At 40.2% G+C, this 18,013-nt stretch overlaps 1 protein-coding gene across 2 annotated transcripts in view; it reads right to left on the minus strand.

Moving 5' to 3' along the window:
• Positions 1-16,457, minus strand: part of EFEMP1 (EGF containing fibulin extracellular matrix protein 1) — a 60,600-nt gene extending 44,143 nt beyond the window's left edge. Inside the window, exons 1-5 of one of the 2 annotated variants that reach the window (XM_027072418.2) lie at positions 16,142-16,457; positions 15,365-15,409; positions 14,795-14,882; positions 10,532-10,580; positions 9,951-10,367 (exon numbers count right to left, since the gene is read on the minus strand). In XM_027072418.2, the coding sequence (XP_026928219.1) occupies positions 9,951-10,367; positions 10,532-10,580; positions 14,795-14,878 (550 nt within the window). In that variant the 5' untranslated portion in view covers positions 14,879-14,882; positions 15,365-15,409; positions 16,142-16,457. The remainder of the gene's footprint in view (positions 1-9,950; positions 10,368-10,531; positions 10,581-14,794; positions 14,883-15,364; positions 15,410-16,141) is intronic. The other variant, XM_015074209.3, reaches the window with a different exon arrangement.
• Between the last annotated feature and the right edge of the window lie 1,556 nt (positions 16,458-18,013).

Consider the following 18,013-nt stretch of genomic DNA (forward strand, 5'->3'; position numbering starts at 1 on the left):
CATGGCTTTTCTTCTCACCTCTTAAGCAAATCAGCTCTTCCTACCTTGGGGCCAGCTCAGAACTACACGTCTTTAAGTCACCTATACCCAACTAAGTGACTTTCCTGGATTCTACCCTTCAGCACTTGAACAAAATTGACTTAAAAAAAGATAATTTCTGGGCGCCTGGGTGGCTCAGTCGTTTAAGCATCTGACTTCAGCTCAGGTCATGATCTTGCGGTTAGTGGGTTCAAGCTCTACATCAGGCTCTGTGCTGACAACTCAGAGCCTGGAGCCTGCTTCAGATTCTGTGTCTCCCTCTCTCTCTGCTCCTCTCTACACTCATGCTCTCTCTCTCTCTCTTTCTCTCTCAAAAAAAAAAAAAACATTGAAAAACAAAAAAAGGATTTCTGGCTGGCAGTTGAGGAAAACAACCAAGATGGATTTCTCTGATCCTTTTTTCTTACCCTTGTTTTAGAGAGCTTTATCAAGTGCCTTGAGTTTGTTCACAGTATCAGAGAGTTTACCTATTTTCTAGCCTTATGATTATATCACTTCAAATATTACAAATAATATTTCCCCCAAACAACTGTATTTTCACTATTCACCATTAGATTTCTGAGGAATTATACATATGATACAAAGATGCATTCACTAGTTAAATGACTTGCCAGAAAGCAAAAAACAATTTTTTTTTTTTTTGGTATATCCAATTACTAGTCTTGCTCTAGGAATAATAGAAACCTGTTTATTCACCAATGTTTATTGAAAACCTGACAATCCAGGATATAAAGAATAGACTTTATAGCTCCTTTCAAGTGGCTTAAGCTTAAAATGGGAACAAGATATCTAAGCCCTCCATTACTAATGAGAAATTTGATAAAATACATAGTTGGGAAATATACCTCATATACATATGGTACTTAATAGTTCATTTACAAGGATGGTTTTAGAACTCAGAGTAAACCATAAGCCTGAGCTCCCTGATGGTTAGAAACCATTAATTTATTCAATTAAACACACACACACACACACACACACACACACACACACACACACACACAAAGCATTTGCGTAGTGTCTATTCAAAATAAGTAAAACAGGACATAGTTCGGGATGATATTTAGGCAGAGCTGGAGGAACCTATTAGTATTTTGTTGGGGAGAGTTGCTGAGGATGGAAGTAGTCACAGATACTTGCTGTGCTGTGGCTCAGTATCATAAGTATTTTCTGATTGGGTTTTCCTCCCCTCCACCTCCCACCCCTTTCCTCATTAACGTTCCCATCTGCAGCACTGTGTTTTTGGAGGACTCCCCTGGGAAACTATTCTAAGGTAGAAGGAACATGGACACAATGCTGATTCTTACCAGTTCCGCTTGACTACATGATGGTTACTTCCTCTACTGTTTGGATTTTAATTTCCACTTTATACCTCTCAACTTCCCCTCATCATTCCTTTCTAAATGGTCCATTTGAGGGAGGAACCAGACTTTTGTTCTTGACCAAATTTCTAGGGACATGTTTTCTTTTTATGTCCAAATATGGATTTTAGTAACTTGGAAGGATGCCTAAAGCACACACTAGTTTTACTTCTGCTTGTGGCAGTTTGTTATGCACTTCTTGTGATGTCCCATGTGTTACTTGGCTGGGCTGTTGTTGGTTTCTTTTATTGCTTTTTTATTTTAATTTCTTGAAAAAATTTTTTAATGTTTATTTATTTTTGAGAGAGACACAGAGTGCAAGCAGGGGAAAGACAGAGAGAGAGGGAGACACTGGATCAGAAGCAGGCTCCAGGCTCTAAGTTGTCAGCACAGAGCTGGACACAGGGGTTGAACTCACAAACCATGAGATCATGACCTACATTGAAGTCGGACGCTTAACTGACTGAACCACCCAGGTGCCCCTCTTTTGTTACTTTTTGGTAACTGAGGGGTTGATGATGCCAAGTTCCCCAAGGACAATTACCACTCATTCCATCCACTCCGATTCTATCAAAGTGCCTCGCAACAGAAAGTGGTTCTCAAACTTGATTGAATTTACTGAACATGAACTGAATGGGTTTATGTTCTGTTTGATCAATTTCACTTGTGGTATTGCCTGGTTACCCTTGACTAGTACAGGTGCACAATTATTTGAAAAGTAGTTCAAGTTTTAGAAATTGATTTTGCCCAAATCTCAAGTTTTTTAGTCTATTTAGTACACATTTACATAACATTGATTCACTGTCTCTCCCTCCTTTGAATCTGTGGTCATATGAAATTGACAGCAATAAGCTATCCATGCTGCTGCCAGTATCTTGCTACTCAGCCTTCTTTTCATGTCATTTCTTCACTTCATCTTTATTAAATGTTTACAAATCATTTAGGTTCAAGCTACAAGACCAAAATTGTGGCTAAATGCTTGCAATGACAGCTGTAGTTTTCTGCCAGTATTTGAATGCAGTTTTCTTGATCAGTTTTGTTTTTGAGTGTGCAATTTGCAGTTACCTCCTGGAAAAAGAAGCATGCTAATGGATTTCAGATGTGGCATGAATTACTTATTTGTACATTCGTGCAAAATCAAACACATTTGGGACAAATTTTGTTTACTCGTTGGTTTCAAAGAATAGAATTGTGCCAGTAATTCAGCAAGTGCAAAGGCAATCCTTACAAATGGGGCAACTTGTTGATTTCAGAGAATACAGTTTGAGACTTTCTGCTGGAGAAAGAAAGAATGAGCCAGTACCAGTGCACATTCCTGAAGTTACCGAAGCTTGCAATTCTACTCTAATCTGCTTCTTTTTGCTGCTATGGGGAGAGGGAAATTCATTCCACAGATTAAGTGTTAACTAGTTTTAACAAGAATCTCATCTTTGATGAGAAGTAAATCTTTGATCAAGTTTGAATTGAACAGAGACACTATGTGAATATTCTTTTATTATCTGGTGATAGACACAGAATCTACATAGAATGAGATGTCAGCTGGGCCTCTGTTATTGGAAGGATCTCCTATCACTTTGGTGAAATGAAAGATGCTTTTAAAGCCAAAGTCAGAGTCAACCTCCTCTTTTGTGACTCTGCATGAACTGAACTTCCAAAGAGCATTACCTCATCTTGCCAGTTTGTGTCATGAGCATAAGGGTTATGCCTACAGGAGGTATGAGTATCTCTTAGCACCAATTATTACCACAGCCAAAGCAGAACTTAGAGCTTCTGCTGACAATTTAAGGTCCTACTGGTCCTACTGACAATTTAAGGACCATTAGAGTATTTCACATTTGCAGGTTTTATAGAGAGATGCAAGGTCTCTTCTTTTCTTTAGATGCCTCCTTTCCCTTTCTCATGCCCTACTAATGAGACTCATGACCTCTCATGTTTAGGAATTAGAGTACTGGTGATGACAGTAATAAAGGTAAGAGAAGTAAAAGAGAAATATTATAATATCCTAGAAATAGAATATATATTTTTGATGGTTTCTCTTTTCTACTGCACATTTTCCATGTGAAGTATTATGACCCTGCCCTCTGATTTTTAGAGCTGAATGCAATTTCCTGATGTTAAGATTAAGTTAGGGTATTGGTTCTCAAACTTGAACACACATCAAAATCATGAGATTGTTAAAACACAGGTTGCCGAGCCCCATCCCCAGATCCAGTAGGTCTGACGGGGCCCAGGAATGAGCATTTCTAATAAATTATTGGATGATGCTTAATGCTTCTGGTCTAGGGACCACACTGTGGAAATTGTAGAGTTGGGTAGTTACATAGCATAGTCTTTTGCTGCATAAGTGTGATCATACTGACTTCTTTCATCCCTTTACCTAATAGCTGCCATACAATTTTTATGAACCAATTTTAAGGACACTTTTTGAGTGTGCATGAATCAGATACATATATACACTGTTCACAAATGTATATTAGAAATAAGTCCAATTTCTAATATGCATTTATCAGGGGAGGGGCAGAGACAGAGAGGGAGGGAGAGAATCCCAAGCAGGCTCCGTGCTGTCATCACAGAGCTCCACATGGGGCTTGATCCCATGAACTGTGAGATCATGACCTGAGCCGAGATCAAGAGTCAGACGCTTAACCAACTGAGCCACCAAGGTGCCCCTAGAAATAGTCTTAAGTTAACTGAACAGTCAGTGGTTATGGTATTTGGAGAAGTAAAATTATGAAACTGTACTATATTTTTCAGGAGAAAATCAATTACTTCCATCCACACAGCATCAGCTTATTTAAAATGTAATTAAGGTATCACCATAAAATCAACTCCTATCCATTTATATGGCTTTAGAGAATTTTTATTTTTTTTATTTTTTAAATTTTTTTAAATGTTTTTATTTTTACTTTTGAGACAGAGAGAGACAGAGCATGAGCAGGGGAGGGGCAGAGAGAGGGAGACACAGAATCTGAAGCAGGCTCCAGGCTCTGAGCTGTCAGCACAGAGCCCGACGTGGGGCTTGAACTCACGGAGTGTGAGATCATGACCTAAGCTGTCGGACACTTAACCGACTGAGCCACCCAGGCGGCCTGGCTTTAGAGAATTTTTAGATACTCAAAGGCAATTAACAACTAAAAGCAATGAAAAGCAGTAAGCAGACTAAATACCCATTTTATTTTCTGCTTGAAGTATTCGTTTCTGTTAATATCATACTTTACTCAATTATAGTCTTCCTTTAGCAAAATATCTATTTTCTGTGATCAAAGTCTTCACTGGGCTGTATAATTATACATAACAAAAATTAGACATTTCCTCACAAAACTAACCAAAGCAATGAGAAACCCTAATGACATTAGTGAGGATCAAAAAAAAAAAAAAAAAAAAAAGGTAGTGTTTGAAAGCTCTTTGGTAATGACAATGTCAGGTATGCTAAGACAGTTGATTACACTATAATTTCTAAATCCACCTTTGGATATGCGGTCATTTAAATTTCAAATGAAAGAAGTCAAGGAAAGATGTTCCCAGCATCTGAGAATCTGTACATGTTAGCTCAAGTTTCTCTTTTTTTTTTAAGTAGATGTATAGATAGTAACTTCTTTCCTTTTCAAAATAGTATTTTAGTTATCCTTATGTTTATGAAGAAATGTGCAAAAGATAATAGGTGATCCCCAAGAGCGTAGAGCTTCTTAAACCCTGAGCATATTGTTTTCTGTTCTTAAAGGCTTTTAAAAAATACAGTTTTTTCTTTTTAGTGTTTTAGTTGCTCCTGCATCACAGACAATAGTGATAAAAATCAAATTGAATCATTTAAAATAGAGCTAAAAATAGAAAAAAATATTTTGACAAACAAAACTTTATAGTTGAAGCATGGTATTTAATTTGGCTGTGTGGTACGTTTTTCCCCAGTAGAAATGTGGAAAGATGAGCCACCAAGGTATAACATGTATCTAAGTATGTAGGTGCTAATGACTAGGTATTCCACACATGCAAAGTCTAGAACAATGTGGAAAACAGCTCACTGACAAACTGGCAAGTGGGAGCCTGTCAACTATAAAGAAAGACTGTGTCCAGGTACTTAAAAATCAGTGAAGTTTGGTTTTTAAAAGTTCAAAACAAATTGAAAAAACAATTTCACTAGACAAACATGCCTTAACCTGAAAAAATGGCTTTAACATTAGGATTTCCTTACTCTTGGCAGTGAGGTGCAAGAGATTTGGTTGTTGAGGATGTGCTAGGGTGATCAACCATCCCATTTGCTCAGGACTGAGGCATTTGCTGGGTTGTGGGGCTTTCAGTAGTCAAACCAAGATAGTCTTGGGTAAACAGGGACATTTGGAAACCCTAGGTTGTATTTTCACCTCTCAGTTATACCTTATGTAATACAAGCTAGGTGCTGCATCCTGGATTTGGCTCCATAATCAGCTTTATTAAGCCCTTGTATCAAGTTCATTTTTTGATGTTTCAGTTTCTTTAGCAAGTTAGTAATGATACCTGTAAATCCTGACTGATTTTAGTAATGGCATAATTACCAGCTAAACAAAATTCCCTATGTTTAATTTTTTGAAAGTTCAATTGAGTAAACAAATTCCTTCAAATTGGGCAATCGATGCTTTCTCTTACTTGCCAGTTCCCAAAAGACTTTTTTTTTTCCTAGAAGAATGAGGCTTTTAGAAAGTTGTATATGATTTAAAAAAAAATCTGGGGCTCCTGAGTGGCTCAGTAGGTTGAGCGTCTGACTTTGGCTCAGGTCATGATCTCATGGTTTGTGGGTTCGAGTCCTACATCAGGTTCTGTGCTGACAGCTCAGAGCCTGGAGCCTGCTTCAGATTCTGTTTCCCTCTCTCTCTGCCCCTCCCATGCTCATGCTCTGTTTCTCAAAAATAAATAAATGTTAAAAAAAAATTTAAAAATCCTTTCTTAACTCAAACTAGTGATTTCCAAAGCCATTGCCTTTGAGGAAGATTACACAGAGACTATGCAATGAAGTTGTAGAAACAAAGTGACACATTGATGGGTTATAATATATTTCCCGTTCATTTAACTTCCTTTTGGAATAGATGAATATCTGTTGTCTTATAGGTAGGTGACAGCTCATAGAGAAATAATTTCTAAAACTTTATTTATATATGACTCCAAGTATGTGGCAATAAAATGATATTCATGTAGTTTTATGGCTGCCAAGGATGGTGCTGCTCATTTGAAATTCTCAGGGCAAACTGCTCTTTCAGCATCACCCATGGTTAGCAAAACTTGTTTGAAAAAACTTGCTCAGTGTGAATTGATATTTGCATGTTATGTTACTCTTTTAACCCCTTTGCTTTTGCACTAAATTGAAAAGTTCTGGACAAGTACATGAAAAGGAGTAAAAAAAAAAATAATAAATCATATTTTCACTGAATGTTAAAACATAGACAGTTGTTTAAAGATATAGGGGTGCCTGGGTGGCTCAGTCAGTTAAGCATCGGACTTCAACTCAGGTCATGATCTCACAGTTCGTGGGTTCAAGCCCCACATCGGGCTCTGTGCTGACAGCTCAGAGCCTGGAGCCTGCTTCAGATTCTGCATCTCCTTCTCTCTCTGCCCCTCCCCCACTCATGCTCTATCTCACTCTCTCTCTTGTAATGTTTAATAAAACATTAAAAATATAAAAATAAAAATATATTTATAAAGCAGAACACACTTAAAAATACCTACTGGTATTTAAATTATTGGGTGCCATCTGTGGCTAGTAATAGTATGTTCAAAGGTACAGTTGAATTTAACACCAAAGCACAGTACACATTTCAGCCATTAAATAAAAAATGTCCTTAGCTTTAGGTTATGTAATGATAAACTGTACCTGTTGAAAAATATATGTGGAAAAAAAATAATTTTAATACAAATATGACTCATCTGCAGGCATTCATTTATTCCGATCCAGCAACCATGGTAAATGTGTTTGGATTACTGGGCATAGTATGAAATATTTAAAAGGGAGTGGAGGTCTTTATTAAAACAGAAGGCTCTTCAAACTCCACAATGATGTCAGAAATATAGGTCCTTGGAGCACATTATTGTTTTAAGCGGAGGTCCCCGTACTTTCACATTGGTTATAAAACATTATTTTGTGCTGCTGGCCTGGACTGGGAATGTCATACATCTGCAGGCAATTAGAAGAAGCTGGACTGCATGTTTGATTAGCTCAATAATAAACGGGCACAAGTGTGACTCGACTTATGTTAGTCAGATTCCCCAGACAGATTATCCTGTTGTTATCATATGAAATAACCCCCTTTTATCAACAATTAAGTAAATCCACATTTATGGGCACTTTGCAAAATTGTGAGGTGGGAAGAAATCCAACTTAAGCCTTAAGTCATCCAAAAAACTTTTAACCCTGCTTTCAATGATACAGACCCCAATCCCAAGTTTTAGAAATTGGTTGAATTATGCAGAACAGTTGGGCTGGGAATACTCTGTGTGCACACAGTAAGTGTATGTTTTTAGCATCTATTATAAGCACGGCATTTAATCGTTTTAGCTTATATGTAAAGAAAAAAATTCTCATAGAAGTAAGAATTACAAATGTTGTAATATGTGAAAAATAACTTTGTAAGGTAGTCTAAATCTTTTTCAGAAAAAGTAAATAGGATTTAATTTTTATTATTCACACTTTATTATACAGCTTCTACTGTAACCAGTACATATTCTAAGTCTTGAATATGCTTTATCCTAGAACTTCTTCACTTGGTTCTAGGCTTTGTTCTTGAAGTCAACCATAATCATCAATGATAGACTATAAGCTACTTTGGGAAATGACCTATTCATTTGTTTTTTTTTCTCCTAAGTACCATTTAAAATATACATCTGAAGCATGAAAAATAATTCGGTACATAAAAGTCAATGCTTAAGAAATTTCAGCATAACTTTTAAGTTTCAGGAAAAATTCCACCAACCCTTCCAGTTCAACTATATATTTAAATAACACAATTAAAAAGTTGGTATCTTCAATAAGCTCAAGATACCTTTCACCAATATTCACTCAAATACGTATACATAAAGTAACCTCGTGAGGGTATCTCCTTGACATAATCCTTAAATTAAATATCAGAATATCAAGCAGATGCTGAAGCATTCATCATCAATATTGGAATTCTGACTCATGACAGTAACACGAAACAGATGCTAATATGATGCGCCCTCTGAAAAGTGACACCATCACAGCACGGGTTAGCTCTTGATGTGGGGTACTTAAAAATTTGAACACAAAATATAAAACAATAAAAGTCAGAGTGTGATAGGTGTCCTTACTTCATTTATAAGCCATTTGAAATCTATCTCCTACAGAAGATAAAACTCAACACTAATGAAGAAAAGGCAGCACCTCAGGGAACCAGAAGATGCTTCTTTCACTTAATGTAGCATGTAGGTGATCCCAATTGAGCCCCTCAGTACTGAGGGAGGAAGGTGCTCTCTTCCTCACTCATGAGCAGGTAGAAGGTAAGAACTCCTGGGCCCTTTCCATTGGCCAGTGTGTACCAGGCACTTGTGGTGTAATATGGGGTCTACTGTCTCAGCCCCTGGCAGTGAAAAAGGAGTCTGGGGCTCCTATGGCCCATCTCAGTAACAGTCTCCACACCAGGCAGATCTGAAAGGGTTTGCTAAGAAGGAAAAGGGGAACAAAATCTCTTAGCACAGTCCAGTTAGCTAATATCCTACACATCTTCAAAGCCCAAGATTCTCATCATTTTGCTAGCATGAGTCTACTGCTGTTTCTAGAATAATGCACAGTGATGTGTACTCTTTGTGAAAATAAACAGAAAAACCCAAGTAGATGGTACTATGGTGCAAGTGATATAAGTGAAATGTACTCCCATGACAACTTAAAAAGACATAAATGTTAGTGGGGGAGATTCCCTCAAAGGTAACAAGAAACAGAAGTCCCATCTCTTTATTCCTCAGTGAGGAAAATAAGTTAGTGGCAAGTGAAATGAAATCTTGAGAACCCAAAGGACATTTATGGAGTAGCTTGACAGGCACAATTTCAAATTCCGAATGAATAACCTGACTGCTCCTGCTGACAGCTGTGACTCTGCCCCCACTGCTGGGGTTTTCAGGCTAGCTTTGCTCTCACCACCTGTGTGACCTCTGGTTCTCAAACTTGGCTACACACTGGAACCACGTGGGGAGCTTTAAAAAATACTGATGCCTGGAACCCACCCCCAGAGACTGTTATTTAATTGAGCTGGGGTGTGGCTTGGATATAGAGAAGTTCTAAAAGCTCCCCAGAGACTCTAAATATGTGTAGCTAAGGTTTAGAAGCCCTGATGACCTCTCTGAGCCACAGTTTCCTCCTTTGTAAAATGATGACCATATAGGCAGCAACCACCTTTTAGGATTATTACAATGATTAATTGTTATTATTGACGATGACTAATTATTCATAATGATTCATTATTGCAATGATTATTGGCATGTGGGAAGCTCTCAGCAAATGTGAGCTGTTATCGTGCTCACCACGAGGTGCACCTGGACAAGAACTTTCTCCTTAGCATAATCAGTCATGCTTACCTTGACACACGTTATGCTCACTCTGCTCATAGCCCGTTGCGCACTGGATCCGGTGAGAAGGGTTGGCTGGGATGCGCTGAGGGTCAGCTGGGTTCCGTCGGATGACAAAGTTATTTCGGCCAGTCTGTACTTCAGGGCCTGCAACAGCAGCAGCACTGGCGATGAAGCCACCCCCAGGCATCACTGCACTGGCTGCCATGCCACTGGCTGCCATGCCCCCAGCGCCTGTACCTGATGTGGCGGCAGCATTTGCAGCGGCACCCACACTTTCCGCTGCCGCCGGTGTTTCTTGCTGAGGCTGTTCATTATTGACAATAATCTGGGCTGTTTTAGGAAGGCAGAGGTATCCTCCGTAGTGGTTGACACATTTCATTCCACCTTTGCAAGCGTCTGGGACAATGTCACATTCATCAATATCTGTGGTCAGCAATAAAAGAAATCAGGAATCTTCTCAGAGGGAAATCTGAACATGTAAATATATACTCATGCCTTTTTGGTAGAATATAAACAGGACAGGAAGAGTGACATGAGATGGAGACAGAAAGCTATGTTCAGATGGGAAGTCTTTGAAGTTGGCTCACCTTTGCACTGCTGTCTTACAGGATCCCACTCATATCCATCTGTGCATTGCTGTGAAGAAACATCAAAGATGGGGCCAGGAGACAGTTAATTTGTGTATCCAACTTCCTAAGAAGTCACTCTAAAAGCTTCATTCTTATGGCAACAATCCTTGCTCTAGAGTCTTAGATACATGATGTGATGGGTAGTTTAACATTCTCTAGATTTTCTTTCTTTCTTTTTTTCCCCTTCCTTCCTTCCTTCCTTCCTTCCTTCCTTCCTTCCTTCCTTCCTTCCTTCCTTTCTTTCTTTCTTTCTTTCTTTCTTTCTTTCTTTCTTTCTTTCTTTCTTTCTTTCTTTCTTTCTTTCTTTCTTTGACATATCTGTGCATTGGATCACTTTAGGAGGTCCCTTCTCAATCACCAGCTGCCTCACCACTTCTGTTGTATTTAGAACAATTGCCCATCACCATGTTGGAATTATTTTCTCTGTCAGGATACTCATCTTCTCTAATCTCCCTGAATGCTCTTTTTGCTTTATTTGCCCTCCTTCCACATTATAAATTTTACCAAAAGAAAGAAAGATAGATACAACCAAGTTCTTTTTTTCCTTCACTTGAACTTGACACTTCCCCTCCTCTCTCTATTGTCTTAGAGCATTCTAGCAGCTGGCTTTCCTTATTCCTGTTCAACTGAGTCCCAAGTCTTGCACTCACACCTTGACCTGTCTCCTAGCTTCAATTCCTACGGGTCCTCTCTAGTTCAATCACTGAACAAACCATCTACTGAATACCTTCTCCTACCAGCCACCATTCTAGTACTTCAGAATGCAGAGGTCATGAAGACCTTGTGCTTGTTCTCAAGCAGCTCACAGATCAGAAGAGACAGACAGGTAGACAAGTTGGAGCAAGATGTCAGGTGCCGTGACACAAGCATGTATGTGGAAGAAGTGATGAATGCTATACAGGGTAGCGTGTGGGCATGACAGGGTGGCAGAGAAGTTTTATGGGGGAGGCCACAAGTGAATTGGGCCTTATATGCTCTTCCCAGGCAAAATGAGGGAATTCTAGGGGTGAGGGACCATGTGAGCAAAGGTGTGACATTGTTAAAGAGGAACTGGGAGTAGTCTGGGTGGGGGGAGGATGAGGTTAGAGGGGTAGGCAAGAACTGAATTCTATCTTGAATGTCAATGAAACTCAAGCTTTATGATCAAGCTTAAGAGTCACCCAGGGTGCTTGTTAAAGTGCAGACTCAAAAGATCTGATTCTGTAGGTCTGGGTAGGGGGCTTGAAATCTGAATTCCTAACAAGCATCCCAGGTGACCCTGTCACAGGTTGCCTATAGGCTACTTCCTGAGAAACACTGCTGTAAGTGATAAGAGGCCCCTGAAGAATTTTTTTAATTATTTTTTTTTTCTCTCCACAATTTTTAAGCTCAGGAAAACATTTGACCAGATGCAGATTTGAGGGAGATGCTTCAGGAAAGATTGAGCAAAAGTACAGTGAACAAACAAATAAACTTGAATTCTTTTAATAGAGCTGAGAGTTGCTCATGCACACAACAGATGCTTGGCAAGTAAATTGCTGAACGGAGACAGCTCAGTTTAAATATTTTAATGATATCTGAAACTTCACAGGGTGAAAGTTAAACTCGTTTTATCTTCTAAGCTAATTCTTTTTAGTTTCCCCAACCTGTCCAAGGCACTGCCACCTATCTTAGGACCCAGGATTACAACCTTAATATCCACACTGACTTTTCCAACTGTTCTCCTGCAAGCTCTGCCAACCTTGTGTCCATTTCTAGATCTACCACGTTGGTGAAAGCCTTCTTGGCTTCATGAGTAGGCAACGCTCTTGGCAGGTCTCCATAACTCTGTGTGCCACACACAGCTTCCACAACAGCCTTTCTTGCTGTCTTGGTTATGTTACTCCTGCATTTAAGAGCTCACACTGGTTCGCAGACCTCTCAACTCTGACTACTGCCATCTGCAGGTTCCCTCCACTACCCAGCTCCAGCCCATCTAACCTTGACATCTCCTCAACTTGTCTTGGTTGTTCTTACCTCTAGACTTTAATTATGTCACTTTCGCTGATTCAGGGGCCACTTCATCCTTTCTAGATTAATCTGAAGTCATTACTTCCGTTAAGGTTCAGCATGGAGCTCAACCTCTTCCAATATGCCGGTACTGACATTAATTGCTTCCTTGATTTTCTATTTCTTTCTTTAGCAACTTGTATAGTCTATATAATGATAATATTTGTACTTGCTCAGGAACTTTGTAGTTTTCAACAATATTTTCCCAGGGTAAATTCTCTAAGATGAAGATCTGAATTTTCCTAATAAACAGAAAAACTTAAATTCTTTTGCTAGTGGTACGAATTGCTTATGCACATGGCAGGTGCTTGGTGAGTAAACGGCTGAATAGACTTTAACTTTAAAATGGAAGGGGGATATGAGGTTGTCTTGTGGATATGGGCTCAATCTTCTACCTTTCAAGTCAGGCACAATGACAGTTCACTTGAATAATCTGCATGCTAACTAGAGAAGACATGCAGATTGTTTTAGGTATTTAGTGCCAGTAAATTTAATATGGATCTACTATTAAACAAGCCTGGACTGAGTTTAGCTTCACCACTTGCTGGCTGTGTAGCCTTCGGCAAGTTAGATACTCTCTCTGGTCTGCGGTTCTCCTATTGGTGATAGGAAGATGATACCACTTCTCTCATACTTCACCATGAAAATGAAAGGAGATGGTGTCTCCACAGTGCGGTACTCAAAAAGTAGTTACATCTTATTCTTTAACCATGAATCATTAGGCATACACAGTCCAAGAGAGAATAGACCCAATCTTAAAACAAAAAGGATGTCATATCTGGAAAATCTACTACTATAATAATAAACCCTAGTTAGTGGTCTAAAATTATAGTGTTTAATCCACAAGGAATTTTCTCTGCTAAAGATGAATGTGATTTAGCTGATTAACCAAAGAGAAGGGGGTAGAAGACAAGCAGTTATAGCCATAAAATATTTTATTGGATGAATATAAAAAATGTGTAGTTAACTTCATTCTAGCTTCCTAAGAAGGCAGTTAAGTTTAGCCTGAATAATAAAACATTCTCATTTGAAGATAAACAATCATTTCATGTGCTTTATTTATCTTCAGCAGAGGAAGCAACTACATTTATCATTAAGTTAACAAAATATTTATGTGAAAACTTATTTGATTTATAGTTGATTTGAACAACAACAAGGAACATTTTCCAGATGAATACTAACATTCTAGGGATAATAGGATACCAAAAAGTGAGATAATGCTTATTATCAGTAATTGACATTAGCTCACTTTTAGGAGTTTTATTTTCAAAAATTTTTCACATTCTTTTGAGTAGGATTACTTAATTTTAAATTGGGAGAAAATAGAAAAATATGTTTTTCATATTATGATCCAGGACAAATACCACTTGTCTCACAACACAGGTTAAAGAGTAGAAAACACAAAACAAAAGCAAACAAAAAGAAAACACAAAACAGAGGTGCACAGAAACTCACCAGAAGTGAGGTTAAGTATTGCCCTCTGTTCTCACCACATTCATTCCTGATGGTGGGATGGGTCTGATGATGTTTTCAATATTTTATTAAACATTGGTTATACCCATGCAATTCACTAATTAATCAAATATTACTTGGAAATAATCAGATGTAATTAATTAGAAAATGCAAAACCAAATTTCACACAATGCATTTTAAGACCACTTTAGCCAATGCTGCATCCTGGTAGCACATAAAGTTTACCTGAAGGGCATTTATATGAATTGTTATTTATACTATAAATGAATATATAGCCTTTATAAATTCAATACAGGTCATTTACATGAGAACATAAGTCACACACCCAAATGAGGCACATGCTTTCTTTGTGATGTTTGTTTTTATCTGCCTGTATATAGGGATCCAGGCTTTCCAATTCCTTACCTCCATTAATTTATTGCATGTTTTGGAAACATGTACCTTACTTAGGTTTTTGTTTTTAAAAGGGTCTCTCTCCTTTTTTGGTTTTGCAGAATCATTACATTTTGCTCCCTATCTCAATTGGTGATCTAAATGAACTTTTGGAGGAACCATGGGCAATTTAAATAAATCTTAAAATGTGAACTATACTAAAGTGTTGTTTAATTTATTACCCTCCACAGCCTACAGCCCACATACACTGGCAGGAGTGGATAAAGTCTCTCTTGTGTCACTGAACCCCGCTGAACCGCACTTATCTCAAATTCCATCACCCCTTACCGTGTACGTGATGGTTTCTTCGGTGTCCTGTGACTTGACCAGAGCCAGAGTCAGCATAGTTAGGAAAAGGGCTTTCAACATCATGAATCTCAAAGAAAACACAGGACAAACCAGTGCTTAGTATCTGCTGGAGGGGTGGGGGGCGGAATAACAAAAGTTTAGCTGTGAAGTATCAAGTAAGGAAGGGCAGGAGGGAGAGGTTTAGGTTCCATCATACCCAATTTCCAATCTACTTTCTCATTCCCCCTCCCCCTCCTCAACCTTCGTGGCCAAACGAGGCACCAAAAACTGTAAAACGGCTGCAGAATTACATTTCACTTTACTCCATCCAGCTGCGCTTAACATATACAAAGGATATTCAGCAAGCATTTTATACTGTACCTACACAACAGGCTCCAGAAAGGGGGTGGAAAAGAAAAGAGAGGGTGCTTAATTTCAAAGGAGATGGTGCATTTGTGTGTGTGTGTGTGTGTGTGTGTGTGTATGTGTGTGAGAGAGAGAGAGAGAGAGAGAAGGTGGGGCAGCAAATCTCAGATTCCTTGAACGTTAAGGCTTTCCCTGTGTGCTCACCTCCAGCTAGTAAAGGAAGTTCCTTGCACAGCTCAGCTGAAATACCTGTGAATCAATATGAATTACCTTGGCTTCAAGTTATTTTTTTTTTTTTAACAAAACACCAAAACAAAACTCGAAGAGCAATCTCCTTCCCTAGTAGAATACCTGCCCTTCAGAGTTCCTTCTTATATCCTCCAACACAAACTCTCTAAGTGGCATTTTCACGCCAGTTCTCTGCCTGCAGCTTTGTGTAAAAGCCCCAGGTTTGTGGAGAAGCAGCCCAAAGCTTCTGATTCTCTGCGCATTATCAGTCCTTTGGTATCAGAATCTGGCTGCCTAGGACCAGAACCGGGGAACCGCACCGCAGCCGGGTCCAGTATCGGGGCAGCGGGCCTGCCCCCGGGGAGGTGAGGTCCCTCTCGCAACAGAAAGTCAACATGCGGCAGTACCCGGGAGCTGCTCAGCGCTCCAGCTTCAAACTAGCTCCTGTGGAATCCAGGTGTGGCTTAAATCTCGTACATTAGCCCCCTGAAACTTTCAAAGCCTCGTTTATGGGCAAAGCCCAGTCGGCTGATTGTCGGCGCGCACACACTTGCCCATCCAAACAGATGTCACCCGGGTACTCGCACATGCTGACAGATCGCATTCCGAGACCGCACACCTCCACCTTCCTCTCTGCGTGAGAGATCCTGCTCAGTGTGGGACAGTTCTCGGGTACCCCTGCACCCCTGAGGTCACCCCACTTATTTCCCCTAGCGCTGCCCGGCGGGCACCGGGTGCACCGGGGGCTCCTACCTGTGCGGCCGCGCTGCGCTCCGGGCCTGGGCAGCAGGGGGAGAGCGCAGGGGAGGGCAGCCCGGTGGGTCTGAACTGGCGAGGTCTGGCAGCGGCCGCGGCGGCAGGAGGAGGAGGAGGAGAAAGGGAGGGAAAGGGGGAGGGCAAAGGGGGGCGGAGGAGAGAGCGGAGGGAGGTGCAAGAGCTGAGCCTAGCACTGCAGGCCGGGCGGGAGAGCGTGCTGCGCTTCTCGGTCCGCGCCCCCTCCTCTTAGCGCACTCTGCGTCCGCGCCTGCCCTCTCCTGTCAGCCCCCACCCCAGTTCCCAGACACCCGGAACCCCAGGCCGAAGATGGCACGTTTGCCGTGTGAGGTCTTGGGTTTGACTCAGCCTTGGTGATGCTCCAGCCTTCCGGACAGTATCTTGTGCCCTTTAGAGGGGAAACATCTCTCCCAGAGGGCTGCTGAGGGTCCTGAGGAACTGCTTAATCTTTTTTTTTTTCCCCCCAGTAAGTGACTCCTAGGACAGTAAATTAACCCATTCATTGCACTGGTTCTTTTGCCTTTTCTCTCAAATGCTTTTTTTTTTTTTTTTTTTTTTTTTTTTTTTGCGCGTGGGGGAGGGTCTGCTTCCTCAAATGTAGAAAAAAAGAGAATCCATTCATTCCACAAATATTGTTGACCTACTATGTGCCATGGTTGGCAATGGGCCAGGTATAACACACACTAACAAAATTGTGTAGCCAGCTTTGATTTTGGTCTCACACACCTCCTCTTTTTATGGGCCCTTTTTCTTATCCACTGCTTCTCTTTTCTGCACTGGTTCACTTGCAGGAGTCCCCAGGATGGGTCATTCAAAGTTGGGCATTTCACTTTCACCTTTCATACTAATGGTGGAATTTCGGGAATCTGGAGAGCAAAAAAATTTTTTTCTGGCTTCTTCAAATCATACCACACAGATTGCTGTTATCTCTGAAGGCTCCAACTCTACAGTCAGATTAATAGTTTGCTTCCAAGGCGGTCATGTCTTCTAAGAAGCAAACGGCCAACTACAACTTCATGAATGAGACAATGTGCAAACTGAAGATGCTAAGGACCTTGACACTGAGCAGGAGAGAGAGGGTGGGAGAGAGAGGATCTGCTCCCTTTCCTGCTGGCCACAGGGGAGAAGATGGTAGACAGTGCCAGAGTGAGAGGCTGTTGGGTAGAGGCCTCACTCCTTATCTCTGGGATATGCAGTGGGTTGCCCAGACCTTGCCAGATTGGTTACAAGACACACAACATTGGGCAAGATCAAAGGAGCTTCATGGCCCTGAACCTTACATAAGTATGTGGGGTTTTGCTAATAGTACTGAAAATTTTTACTATCAAATTCAAAAAGTTTGTTTTCTTAGTCATTAATGACCTCCAAACTTAAAAAACAAAACAAAAATTTGCCTTTGGTTAGTAAAAAAAAGATCTACCCATTTTCTTCTATTATTATTTTTTAAAATTCTATCTATCCTCTGCTCTCTCCCCAGAAAAAGTGGGTTGAACCTCCCAAATTTCTATCTCCAGCCTGGAACTCTTCCTGCCGGAATATCCAACTGCTGACATTGTTATCTTCATCTCACCTAGTGGGCATTTCAAACTTAGCAAGTCTGCTGGGTCTCACCCTCTCTCCCAACCTGCTCTATCCACCTGTTCTACCATCCCAGTTAATACCAATTCCCAGTTTGCTCAGGTCCAAGATCATGGGTCATCCTTGATTTCTCTTTTTCTCACACACCTTGTATTCAATTCTTTAGAAAATTCCCTTGGCTCTGTCTTCAAAATATATCCAGAATCAGACCACTTTTCATCACTTCTTTTCTTAACATCCTGGTCTGAGCACGCATCATCTTCCACCTGGATT

The sequence above is a fragment of the Acinonyx jubatus genome, chromosome A3 (genome assembly GCF_027475565.1).
Source record: "Acinonyx jubatus isolate Ajub_Pintada_27869175 chromosome A3, VMU_Ajub_asm_v1.0, whole genome shotgun sequence".
Lineage (NCBI taxonomy): Eukaryota > Metazoa > Chordata > Mammalia > Carnivora > Felidae > Acinonyx > Acinonyx jubatus.